Source organism: Tetrao urogallus (genome assembly GCF_951394365.1).
Source record: "Tetrao urogallus genome assembly, chromosome: 7".
Taxonomy (NCBI): domain Eukaryota; kingdom Metazoa; phylum Chordata; class Aves; order Galliformes; family Phasianidae; genus Tetrao; species Tetrao urogallus.
The window spans coordinates 29,240,921-29,254,511 of NC_136820.1; the positions used below are offsets into that span (position 1 = coordinate 29,240,921).

General features: G+C 34.8%; 1 protein-coding gene across 1 annotated transcript in view; it reads right to left on the reverse strand.

The window, feature by feature from the left end:
- The window catches only part of ANKIB1 (ankyrin repeat and IBR domain containing 1), a gene marked incomplete at both ends in the record, with an annotated part of 56,460 nt that overhangs the window by 21,636 nt on the left and 21,233 nt on the right, over positions 1 to 13,591 (reverse strand). The window contains 4 exons of the mRNA XM_079538706.1: positions 638 to 782; positions 2,295 to 2,383; positions 4,481 to 4,689; positions 7,681 to 7,798. Coding sequence (XP_079394832.1) covers positions 638 to 782; positions 2,295 to 2,383; positions 4,481 to 4,689; positions 7,681 to 7,798 — 561 coding nt within the window. The remainder of the gene's footprint in view (positions 1 to 637; positions 783 to 2,294; positions 2,384 to 4,480; positions 4,690 to 7,680; positions 7,799 to 13,591) is intronic.

Consider the following 13,591-nt stretch of genomic DNA (forward strand, 5'->3'; position numbering starts at 1 on the left):
AACACGTTATCTAGTGCATTACTACACGTAGTACAAAAGAAAAAACGTGAATTATAAGATTGTTAATGGAAATAAAATAAAAAGTCAAACGGGAGAATCAAAACAAGGTTTCCCTTTATACGTACATACACACATAAACATACATACACATATAAATATATATCAATTGTATGAAGCATTGAATGGAAAAAAAATTAAGTAATTCACTTGCATTAATATTTTTAGATGGAAATAGGCACTACTTACAAATGGAATTAGACTCTCAGTAATAAAAAAAACATTTAAAAACTATTAACAATTTTAGACCTCCAACACAAACAAATCTAGCAGATTAAAAGATTCAAATAATCTTTTACAAACATTAGATTGATCAAATAATGTTACCAATACTGCATTAGTTAATACACTTTGAAAACACCATATCTGTGTTTCGGGAATAGTACAACATCCTTTCTTATTTTTGTCAGTGCTAACCAAACACCCATATTGTGGCAAACAAGACAGCCAGTAATTCATTGTGCATAAAGTCCTACAGGGAAGGTTACAGATAGACAGCAGCATTTCACATGGAAGCTGTATAGTACTTCTAATAAAAAGAAATACATCTCAAGAGTACAAGAACAGTTTGACAATTTACCTTAATGTCAAATTGAAGATATCTTTTGTCCATCTCCTTGGAAACCACACTTTCTATGATGTCTACAGGCACAAGCTGGAAACAATCATATGCTGGGCAAAAAATGTTGTGAGCTTCACCTTCTTGAATTTTCAGATTCAAAAATCTGCCAGAATTATGTCAGTCAGTATTTGTGAATAAAAAAAGTAAAAATCAGAATGCTTTATACCATGCTCATATATATTCAAACTAATCAATTTCTAAACAAGGAATAGGAAGTATCCCTGTCACCTCAAAGGACAACAGATGAATAGCATAATTAAGAAAAGAGAGAACACTATTGTGGTTCAGAAGTAAGTGCCATCATCTACGCATAGCCCTGTGTGTTTGTAGTTTCTATCCTTGCCATTTCTCAGAGGCTCCTATGAAATGTTTAATTAAACTCAGCATTACTTCTAAGTTAAATAAGAAATGGAATGTATAGCTTAATTAATCTAGGAATTATATGCAATTAATGTTTCATCTGTGCTAGTCAAAGCAGTTCTGCTCTCAGAAACAAATTTCTAAATGGAGACCTTTGCAGTCCCCAACTCCTAGAAATGCAGGACACAAGAAGCTCAGAAACCTGCTGAAAACTGAACTATAACTCACAGCACTGTTTAGTTTAATTAATACTCGAGAATACTCATCTCAGGTATTATACAATACTCAGGTATTTGTAAGTGAGTCATCTGGAGTCCTTACATAGTTAAGACAGAAAGACTTGTGTGTCTTAAAATTTATCTTAAAATGGGATAACTCAGTTCTGCTTACTCCCCATGTAACAGAAATGTCTGGCTCAGAAAGATGAACCACTCTCCACAATGCCATCACAAACACCTGGCTGACATTGCACTATAATTTTGAGTGTAGGCCAGTATTCAAGTTAGAAGCACTGTATCTCGCCAGGGATCTCTTCATAACTTCTAAATTACTGCATAACTACATACGAAACAACTGGAGCAAGACTATTAATTCTCTGAATATTGAAAAAACTTGCCTTCTAAAACATTGTGAAGAGAAACTGTTCCTCTGTACCACAGGAGAATGGGTTCATATAAATTGGGCTAATCTGCAGTAGGGCATGTGCTGACACATCTGTGTGACAAGACCCTGTAGTGGTACAGCCTAGCACAACCTCTTGAGTGAGGAAATGAATAAAAAGGCACTGCATGCAGCTATCATTATTCCTAAGTTGTTTCTTTTTACTAGCACGACAGTTTGGATTTAAATTGCGTAGTAATGAGAGCATTACACTAACTGAGCAATTAAGATAAAGTTAGTCCAACTATTAACTCTCAATGAAAGAAAGTATTTTAATAACTTTTCTGACTGGAAATGGATTTACGATGCCTCAAATCAGTGTGCTGAACTAAGAAATGGAATTAAGCACATGCTTAACATAGTAGATATGTAGCCCATTGCCACCACCACACACACAGTGAGCAAATCAAGAGCAGTCCGAGTCATTCACGTGAAGGCCTAAAACAGCTAATGGTCATTTTGAATGACAAATAAAATATTCAATAGCATCAAAACAGCAGCTCCTTGAAGCCCAGGCAGTTTAATGTCTCCATCTTTACCTGCTCAAAAGAGGAAAGATGAGTTCCCCAAAATACGTAGAAGTGTATATACTTACGCCTCCCAGCATGCTCTGCAGAAGTCATGCCCACAAGGCATATCCACTGGGTCTTCAAACACAGATATATTACACATACAAATGTCACACTGCAGATGAAAAAATACTTCAGATTAAGAAACACCCTAAAGCTTTTCACATTATTCACAGGACACACTGGGCTGGAAAACCTCACCAAAACTTTAAAGCGCTTAATAGGGAGAAAAATCTAACTGCAGCCAGAAAGAAGAAAAAGTAATTTAAGTTATAGAAATAGCTTAGAAATAGAAATGAGAAAGATTTCATATCTCTTTTTCTGTGCTTCCCCATCCAAACACCGCATTTTGGGGTGCCTTATGTCATGTCTTCCATCTCAGCATGTGCTTCATTGTGCAGATTGCTAAGATCTCAGTTCTTGAGGAAAATGGGCCTTGAAGTTTTCATGAGATTCATAGGCAGCCATTAATGGAGTCTGGAATTCCTAAGTGGCTTCTTGTAGCCTCTGTCTGATCTCAGACAGTTGGTTCCAAATCACAAAGGAACAATTTAGTTGTGCAAGAGCACGAGCAAATACTTTTAAGTATTAAAAACAGATTAATATGGAAAGTATTACACTAAGGCTTACAATCAAAATAAATAGATGCAACGAGAAACATTCCAACGGTACACACCTCTGCTTAATTTTATACCACCAAGTACTTTAGAAAAAATAATATACAGAATATTGAGGCCCTTACTCTGAAAATATTTTAAAAATAGAGGTGACATTACTTATTGCTTATGGTTAGACATGAGATTTCATGTTCTTGAAAGACTATAAGCAGATTTTCTTTCCACTGGAACAAAGATTCATTTAAAATTTACTTCAATTTCAATACATTAGATACTACAATACAGGAAAGCATTTCAAGAAAATTAACTTGTAGTTACTCTTAAAATATAGTTGTCTTAAAGACAAAACCAAACCAAGATATGTTTAAAACATATCTTTAAAATAGGGAAATTAATGAAGATGAGTTCAGAATATCAAGTGTAGAACATGTACTGGAACAGTTTTAATAGGATGTAAATGCAAAAGCTGAAAGGAGCATTATAATATATGTTTTCATTTTACCTACTTTTATTTTTCATTTGCCTGCCAGTATGTGCGACTTTAGAGAAATAAGTATCATTTCATAAACAACATTTTCAAAATACTATTTTGAAAGCTTCTTGCAAGATTTTTAACAATTGGAATTACTGAATGTATAAATCTGGATTTGGATTTAGATATATAAAACCTAGAACTGTAGTCACTATCCAGCATGCACTGCTGGACCATAAACAACAATAAAAACAACACAACGTATGACTGAACACATGCAGTCTTTAGTTGCACATTTTAATTAGGGAAATGTTCCTGCACAACATTTCACTGCTAATATAAGTAAGTGTAGGATAACATTACTCCATACAGTTCCTTTGTCAACATTTTACAATTAAAGAAATAAAATGTCTACATGCAGGAACACAATTTTTTATTTTATTATGAGATCCAGGGATGGTCCCTTTGCAAGGCTTCATACAATATTCTAGAAAAAAATGCTTAGATCATGGAACAAAGGTTTTATAATGTTGCAGCTGTGGATTATTAAAAAGAGAACTCTGTCTTTCAAAAGAACCACACTGATTTTAGTGAAAGGCACTTTCATATTTCAAATTTGCAATAGCCTTCTAAACTGCTTGATGCAGCCCACACATAGTAAAAGTAATTATAAGCTTACAGTACACTTGTGGGGGCTGACATTTCAAAATGCAGACAAAGAGAATTTTGTTTTCCAAAGAAAAAAATTTCAGAAGGCAGGGTTTGCAGCATTGGGTATATTCAGGAAAATGGATACAATGAAAGCGAATATCTTGAGAAGTATGAGATGTGAAGCTTGAAAGAGCTACATGTAGTGACGTGACTGTATCTGGATAAAATCCTACTTTGTCAGGCTAGGTGAAAAAAGTGTCCTTACATTAGCCACGTGCTCAATTGTGCTATTATACAGAATGTTTAAAGTGTAAATTTCTTTGTTCACACTTTTGGAAAGAAAAAGGCTTTGCATCTTTGCAAAGTTATTTTCCAAAAGAGAGAACAATGTGGCTTGCCTGTCCATGTAGGTGTTTATGTTTAGATCCAGGCTCTTCTATCCTGATAGTTTCAGATCTATTTATACACCTACCACAGCTGTCTCGATGTCTCCTGGTGACGGGCTGATTTCATCAGGGGAAGTTACAGAGGAGCGAGTAGTGCGGGGAGTTCGTGGAGAAGGCAGCGTATCCCACGCGTTGTACCCACTTGGAGGGGGAGTGGGCATCTGAACCCCCGAGCGCTGGCAGCAGTTCTCTGGATTAGACATCCATGCCTCGAGCAACTTCTCCCTGTCCCAGTCTTCAATAAATATACAGACACAGGAAATTATGCAGCTGACGATGCTTGAAATCTATTCTGTAACTGCATCCATAAAAGAATATGTATGTGCTACACTAAAAAAATTAGAAACAAGTATATACAATTAAGTAAATGTAAATGCAAATTTTCCCACTTAGTTACAAAAAAGGAACTAGTGAAAGAAACATTACCTTAAAACTAATACAGATCTTTCATAATTATTGTTTGAAATATTTTTAGTTTCTTGTTCCTAAGATTTATACCAAGTTATCTTATAAACAGTATTTTTTTTCCTATGAAAAATAATTAAAAGTTCTCATTTTAATGTAAATATATAAAATGTCTAAATTGATTTGAATTTTAAGCCACATGCAATACTCACAGATCTGATGAAATAGAATTTCAAGAGGAAACAGAGATTTTCCATTTTTTCCTATCACTTAAATAAATCTTTTAAAGTTGGTTTTGTTTGTTCATTTTTTTTTTAATCTTAGGTACTCATATAGGAAACTAATTTTTATTAACCAAAGGATCTACGTTGCTTTTATTGAATTCTGTAATATACACAGGAGAAAATAAATAGTATTTCTATGCTGTTAAAATTGAAATAAAATACATGTACTCTTAGCACTGACCTTAGTAAAAATATCACCACTGTGAAATAATGATTGCTCCCTCCTTCCTAATAAGAAAATACCCTTGATCTGGATAGGATATACTGATCAGATGCTAACTTATGTAAGCTAAACCACACCCTGAGTTAATTTCATTTAATTTGTTTGAAGCCATGGTGCCTCAACATATACAAACTTGAGCCATTACAAATGTTAGCAATTTGCATGTTATTTTGGCTATAAAGACTTTGAGACGGAAGCGTGCTGATGCTAACATATAGATGAAATTTGCCACAAGTTTTCTTGAGCTCCTTTATAGTGTATCGTTAAAATTAGCCAGGGTTAAGACATGCTACTAAATGGTTCCCACTGTGTTCCCTTTACTAAATCATGAGTGTAAGTAAAATATTATGTTTGTATATAAATATATACTTAATAAAATATTAAGTAAAATAGTTACATTTGCTGAATTGCCTCTCTTTTATCCTGAAATCAATTACTTTAGTATGAAATAGAAGAGAAACAGGAACAATGTTGAAAAAACACATATGGAAAAATTGAGAAGTTCTTAAACCTTCCAAAATACACACTTAATTCCTAAATTGATACAGTTGTATGACAAAGGACAGCAAGTTAGATGGATTAAATATTACATCTTTAATCTACTAAAAGTAGTACATAAGAATAATCTTCCCAAAAATTTAAAAAATGCTTTTCACACCTTAGGTGTGAATTAAGACATCATGTTATTCCTCTATGAAGTTCAAGATAAAATGCAAAAACATTGCAGTTTGGTATTTGGTGTTTCCCAGTTGTCTCATGCCTTGTAAATAGCACAATTATTCCTTTTACTAGGCTGAACCACTTCTCCATTTTCAAAAAAAAGAAATTTTGTTTGAATAATTTCCAGCATATGACCACAGCTACAGGCAAAATAGCTGACATTCTCATGACTTGCAGAAGTCTGTGTGTTTTTCACCACACCGGTCAATTGCATTAAATTACAGCTACCTCATGGAGGCAACACCAGTGGAATGACCTTTGCAGTGTAAAGCGATTTCTTCTCAACTTTCAATTTCTGCTCACCAAATGCTGGCAGACATTTCTGAACACTTCACATCAACCTCACTGCTTCTGGACTCACTATGAACTGTGCTGCCAATTTGAACAGTTGTGTCATCATTCTCTTATGAGTGTGCAGGACACAAAACATGCCTGCTCGCTTAGTTCAGCATTTAGTAATATTTAGCATTAATGACATTTTCTGAGAACCCAAAGTAACATCCAAATATTGTATATATAAATACCCAGAAGAATTAACACTAAAAAACGCATTTGCAAAGATTGCCTTAAAAAATGATCACACTGGCAATGAAAATCACTGGCACAAGTTCACGCTGGCTTTAATGCTACGGTAAAAGGAATGTAAACTATCGAAAATAATTTAACAGAGATAAGTGTGAGGTACCATGCCTACTCATAAAAGTCAGCCATATTTTGTGGGCTTGCAAGAGTATTTTCTTATTTCATTTTTTCCACTCTTCTATTTTTACAGAGAACACTCAAAAATAACAGGGCTCAAAAACTTAATCCAGCAATACAGCGATAAGCATGGAAACCATTAACTGCCTGAGTAGTCTCTTTGGCATACAGTCACAATGTGGATGCTTCAGTAAGCGTAAGTTTTGAATGGCTGAATCAAAGCCTGAAGCTTCCACTGAGCTTCAGAGAAATGCTTTTGTCTGGAGTCAGCTCCCTGAATTCTGACAACCCCCGCTTCAGTCACACAAGACCACAGACTGATTCCATTGACATTAAAGCAGTTACAATATACAAGAGGAAACTATGCCCTGCACTTAAAGAGTAGCTATTCAAATCCTAAAAAGGACATACACTCCAATGCATTAAAACTCGAGGCCATTTCCAAATACTGTAACAGTCACACTTCTTTTACTGTGATAAAAAACAAAGAAAAATACTTTGTCATCCAGTTTTATACACAAGTACGTAATGATAGACAACCAATGGTCTAATAAAAATAGGAAAAATGAATTTTTTTTAACTTTTTTTTAATATATAAAGCCTTGGAAGTTCTACTTCTATGTCTCTCACTAAAGTAGAAGAGCTGTATTTCTTCACACTGCTGAAGTTAAAACATTTTCCCCTATATTCCCAGTTTGAATCACTTCCCTATCAATTTTCCTGTCTGCCTCAATGCTGCAGATGTACTTCTTTCTGAAACACTGTGGATGACATCCTGTTATTCGATTAACTACTACTTCGCTTTTTCTTGGGAATAAAAAGTGAACACACTCACAACTGTAATTTTTATTTTGCTGAAACCAGTTTTTTCTCAATCTTAAAGGTTCTGTATTACCATGTGCCCGGAGAAGAGCTTCTGCAGTAAAGAGTGGTGCTTGAAGCATGTCAGCAGTTTCCACTATCAGCATATCCTTAAGCCTCCGCAGATCCTGAAGTCTAAGCCCCTCGTATGGCTTTGAGAAGAAGGAGAAAGATAATTTACATCTAGCAGTGTTTCCTCTAATTCTACATTAAAATGAAAACATTCAAAACACTATTACTGATAATTATCTCAACTGTGCCGCAAGTTATGACAAAATTTATTTATTGTGCAAACCAAAGACCACACAAAACTATACAGAAACGCTTCATTTTGCAGTACTGTAGGATGACTTTTGTATAATCCAAAATCCAAAAGACAGTATTTCCAGAGTACTCCATCATAACTGGAGGTCACATTCAAATGATGAACTAGTCTAATATTAACTCTCTCATTCTCCTTTTCCCTTCCCATTCCCCTTTCAAAAAAGCTGGATTTCCATCGAATACTATTGAATTTGGAAGTAATTAAAATTCAAATATTGAGACATGCACAAGAATGCATGACTAGATTTGAAATAAGGACTTCAAGGAAGACGGGTTATCAGGATGGTATATGTTGCACACAGATTCTCTGACTTTATGCACAAACTGAGTGAGATGCATTAACTTTGCATTCATCAGGATGAGGATATATTGAGACACTGGCGAGGTGAATTTATGAACAAATCAGGTACAGGTCTTTGGAGACAATATCCACTTTCACAGGAGTAGAGAGATCAGTATAAGATTGACCAGAAATGCAGTTGGAGGCTGAGGACCAAGATGTCAAAATTCTCCTTGATAAACAGAGGTCACACTCCAATAGCACTACACTGTCAGAAGTAACTGCTTCCTGGTCTGAATTTGCATCCCCTTATTACAGCATTAACAAAAAGTCATAATCAAAGGACAAAAAGAAGTAACTTTAGTACACTGAACTAGTTCCAGCCAAGCATACACGTATTTTGCAGAAACATTTTTAAAAATAACAAAGCAGAACACGACAGTAAGTAATATACTTATTAGTTCTGGTCTGGGAAAATGCTCAGAAGGCAGAAAAACATTAGTGGGAGGACACATAAAGAGAATGGATACAGAAGGGCTTTGTAAAAAACTTATTCTTAGATGAACTAGTTTAATTTACATAAATAAAAGTAAACAGAAAAAAAGCAGGTAACACTGATTTGTGCTCAGGACTAATTAGGAATTGGGGTACCAAACAGCATCTGTCTTTACCAATTTAGGAACCAAGAACATATTGTTATTATTTACTGTGCATATACTGATTCTATACAGATCACATTCCAGGACCATTCAGTGCCAGGTAATATGCAAATGCATGTGCAAACACACAAAACAGAAGACTGATTCTGCCCTTGGAAGTTGGCAATCCAAGTAAAAGCATACCGTACAGAAGCAGTAAGCACAAGGGATGAGAAGAAATGTAAAGCCTCGACTTCTAAATGTTTTTCTTCTTCAGAGACATCTACTCTAAAAACATAACATGCTTCCTATATATCATGACAAACTTTGTAAAACGCATCTAAAAGCATAACTGACTTCCTCAGTGACTTCTTCTCTTTGCTAGTCAGTAGTATTAACAGGAACTTCTTAATACTGGTGACACAAGAATAACGCTGTCACAAACTTGCAGTGGGTCATTGTTCTTTTAGAGAAAGCAAGAACGTAACAGAAATGGACTGTGAGTGTCATGGTCTTTATCTTGACTGCCCAAGACCAGGAAGTCTCTGTATGTACTACCACTGCCAATTATGCGCAATACATTAAAGGGCAATCTCAACATTAAATGCTTGAACAGAAACAAATCTGGGCCACTTGATTCATAGCATGCTGGAATTTGACTGACCTACTTAATTTCTTACAAAAGAGATCATTTATAAAAACACGTCAGAGACAAGGATACAAACAGCTGGATGCCGCAATGATTATAACTGCATGAATATGTTGCAGAAAAATTGGAGCAACGAGTAAATCATCTTGACAGAATCTGAACTGCATTTTGAATTATAACTGTAAAATAAGTAGCTCTGTCAGCAAAACAATCCTCACTTCTTCAAGAACACATATCACAAAAAGAAATATCTTTTGTGTTAAATCTGAAACATAAATGCATATTTTAGGACCTAGTATTTCATCCTGAACTGCAGCTACATTAGTGGAAGTAGTGGGAGTACATTAGTTCAAAGTTATATTGAACTGATTGGTTCTAGGTCAAACCCTGGCAATTCTCTCTTGAGGTACAGACTATTACATTATTTCAGCTGGAGCACTCCATACAGCCAGCAGGAATTTTTGGATCCTAGAGTTTTTAAGTATCATAATTTTTTCTTTTTAAGTGAGAGAAACATTTCTAAAGAATGTATTTGAAACTTTAGACTTTTTTTTTTTAATAAAACAGTATATGAGCCCACAGAAGTCATCTAAAGAAAGGAAATTTTAGGCTGACACTTCAGTAGCTTAATTTGGAAATTTCAGAGCAAAGACTTCATACAATTAAAACTCATAAAAATGTTCAAGTCTACAACACAAAGTCTTGCAGATATGTGTAAAGACACAATCTTCAGTTATAAAGATGAATATTCTTTATGTAAAACAAAAAACGCTTTTTTAGCTACTTCAGAAATGTATGACTTATTTCTGCATTGCCGTGCACTGTAAATGATTTTGTTTCCAGCTTGTGACACTCAGAGACCTCTTTTAACATTAATTTGTGAAGGAGCTCTTTATTGATATTTGCTATGAAAAATGTATTGTTCAGCACTAGCCTTATTTAAATGTATAATGATTTTGGAACATTCTATTTGAGTTACTACTTAAACCTGCTACTGATCTTCTCACCATGGATCTCAACACTTCTACATTCTCCATAAGCCTTTTTTTAAAAAGAAACAAACTATCTTCCTTTCAACATTTTTATCATTAATATTTAGGCATCATAAATTACATCATTATTTTCTTCTCCTAAAATAATTTTTAATATGTGACCAAAAGATTATTTTAACAGATTTATTTTGAATATTATTTTTACAGCTTCAAAGTATTATTAAAATAGAAAAGGACAAAGCCACATTTTGATACAGTGACGACTGTATAATTAAATGGTGTCAAATATACTTCACGTAAATATCTGCCTTTCCATATGGGATTCTATGATTAATGCAGTTACGTATTTCAAGAATTAGTTATACTTCATTTAACTCATTCAAGTATATGTACTGTATGGGTATGTATGTGTATATGTCTCATTACCTACAGTTGCATTCTCTCACTTAATAAATGATTCTGTGTCTACAGAGATGAAATACATTTTAATTGTTCTAATATAAATTTTAGTATTTATCCTACTTGCACTACATATGTATTCATATGACATTAATTTTGGAAATGAAGAAAATCATTCCATTTACTGTACACTCGATATATCTACTAGCAGAGTATTGCTGCAGCATTCAGTGACATGGAAGTAAAATGAACAAAGAAATTATATACTTTGCTATTACACAATGTATTTTTCTGAGACTGACAGAGAGCCAAGTTCTGAATGATCTGCTCTGAACGTCTGCTCATTACCAGCTGTTTCTTATACAAGTTTTAAACATTGCATTACACAACTGAAGCAAAGTTATCTTCCAGACATATAACACAAAGATGCTTATATATTAGAATAAATACTAGAGTACAGAAAGAGCTTGCAGATGAAATTGCCATGTTCTTAGGAATTTAGAGATATCTCAGACAACTGGAAGCTGGCAAACGTTGTTTTCAAGTTTTCAAGAAGGGCAAGAAAGAAGACCCTGTTAATTACAGGCCTGTCAGTCTCACTTTGGTGCCTGGTAAAATTATGGAGAAGATTGTTCTGAGAGTTATTGAAAAACACCTGAAAGACAACATAGTCATTGGTCAACACACTGGTTCATGGGGGGAAAGTCCTGTTCAATTAACATAATCTCCTTTTATGACAAGTACCCTTCTGGACAAAATGTCCAGTATACAGCTGGAGAAAAATATGTCATGTGTATGTTTGCAGATGATGCTAAACTGGGAGCAGATAAGGTCTCTTGGTTTGTTCAGCCCAGAGAAGAGGAGGCCTCATGGTGGCCTACAGATTCTCACACAGTGGAGGGGCAGCACTGAGCTCTGGTCTCAGGTGTCAGCAAAAGAACCCGAGGGAACAGCATGGAGCTGTTTCAGGGGAGGGGTAGCTGGGGGTTAGGGAAAGGGTCTGCACCTCGACAGGCTCCGCAGGGCAGTGGTCCCGGCCCCAAACTGTCAGAGTTCAAGAAGCATTTGTACAACACACTCAGACGTAGGGTTTGGATTTTAGGTGGTCTTGTGCAGAGTCTGTAGTTGGACTTGGTGATCTTTGTGGGTCTTGTGTTATATAATTATTTAGTGTAACTGCAATGAGAGTTTAAAAATAAACATAAACTTACATTTTCTATTACTAACTTCCACAGGTTTTTGGAAAATGTTTATTAACAATATAGGAGAAAATAATCAAGACAGACATTTGAACTATACTTGTTCTGGTTTGTTCTGTAACAATCTTTCTTAATACATCATCACTGATGGATTTTTTTGCTACCACTACCAACAGTGATGAGAGTTGCACTTCATACTCGGTACTCAAAATACTTGGCATTTTCATTTTCCATAGGGAAATACAGATTATGTGTGTGTTGGTACATTGCTTTTTTTCTGTATTGTATTTTGAAGGAACACACACAGAATAAAATTTGTTTTTCTACATGATAAGAGCCTGCTTGTTACCCATCTTTAAAAGTCCTCTCCAATTTGTTCATTACAAATGTTTCAGGCGTGATAAAAATGAAGTGAAACAGAAATGCTGCTAAAAATCTATGCTTTTGGTATCGTCATAGCAGAAAGTGATTTTAAAAGACTGGGTAACTGTATGACAGAAATGAGTTTTATTCAGAAACACCAGTGTAAGGAATTAACTGAACAGCTGTAAGATGGACAGCTCTTTTCTGTCAGGCTCTGAAGCTTTAAAGGTGGGTCTGCTCTTCAATTTGTATTCCTCACGGGCTTAAGAGTCTATGTAATCATGAAGAAAGGTATGTGGGAGTTACTTTTTCAACTACTGCAAGTGTTTCAGTTGTAAGCATGAACACACAATTCCTTAGTATATTTCAATATGAAGAACACGATCTGGCTCTTAACATCAGAAACAAAGCTTTGTTACTACTCCGAATATACAGTTATTTCAGTGAAACTGCACAGGGCACTACAAAAATCTTTTGGTCTGTATGAAAAAGAATGATTATTTTCTGCTATAAACATGGCAGGTCTGGCAGGGAATGTGTTAAGTATCGACATTCCAGATACTATCATGCACATCACAAACACTGCAGTTAAGCTTGTTCGGCTGTTCGGCCTGGAAAGAAGTCTTCCTTCTGTTTTAAAATGTTTCATTTATTCCTCTAAACTTAATTAATTTAAACTTAATTTAATTTAAACTTAATTAATTTAAACTTAATTAAAAAATAAGAGATGAATCACTTTGAAAATTTTTTGACATTCCAAAGTTTTGTTCTTCAAATAACTTAAATTTTCATTTTTCAGAAGTATGCTAAAGGACATCAACTATTATCTTAACACTATATTAGATAAGTATTTTGCATATTCACTTCTCTCAATGAAATGGAGGGAAAGAAGCACAGAATCATCTTTAAGAGGCAATTCTGGGTGCAAGATAAGTGTTCTGAAGGATTCAGACTATTTCTCGGGCCCTATCAATATAAAAACTTGAGGCACCACTTGAGAGTAGTGGTAAGAACAGCTTTTACTGCCTATTCCAGGCATATGTCCACAGACTTGAAGGACCTGGATGCACTGCCATTTCAATTGCAGTTCAACAGCAGTCT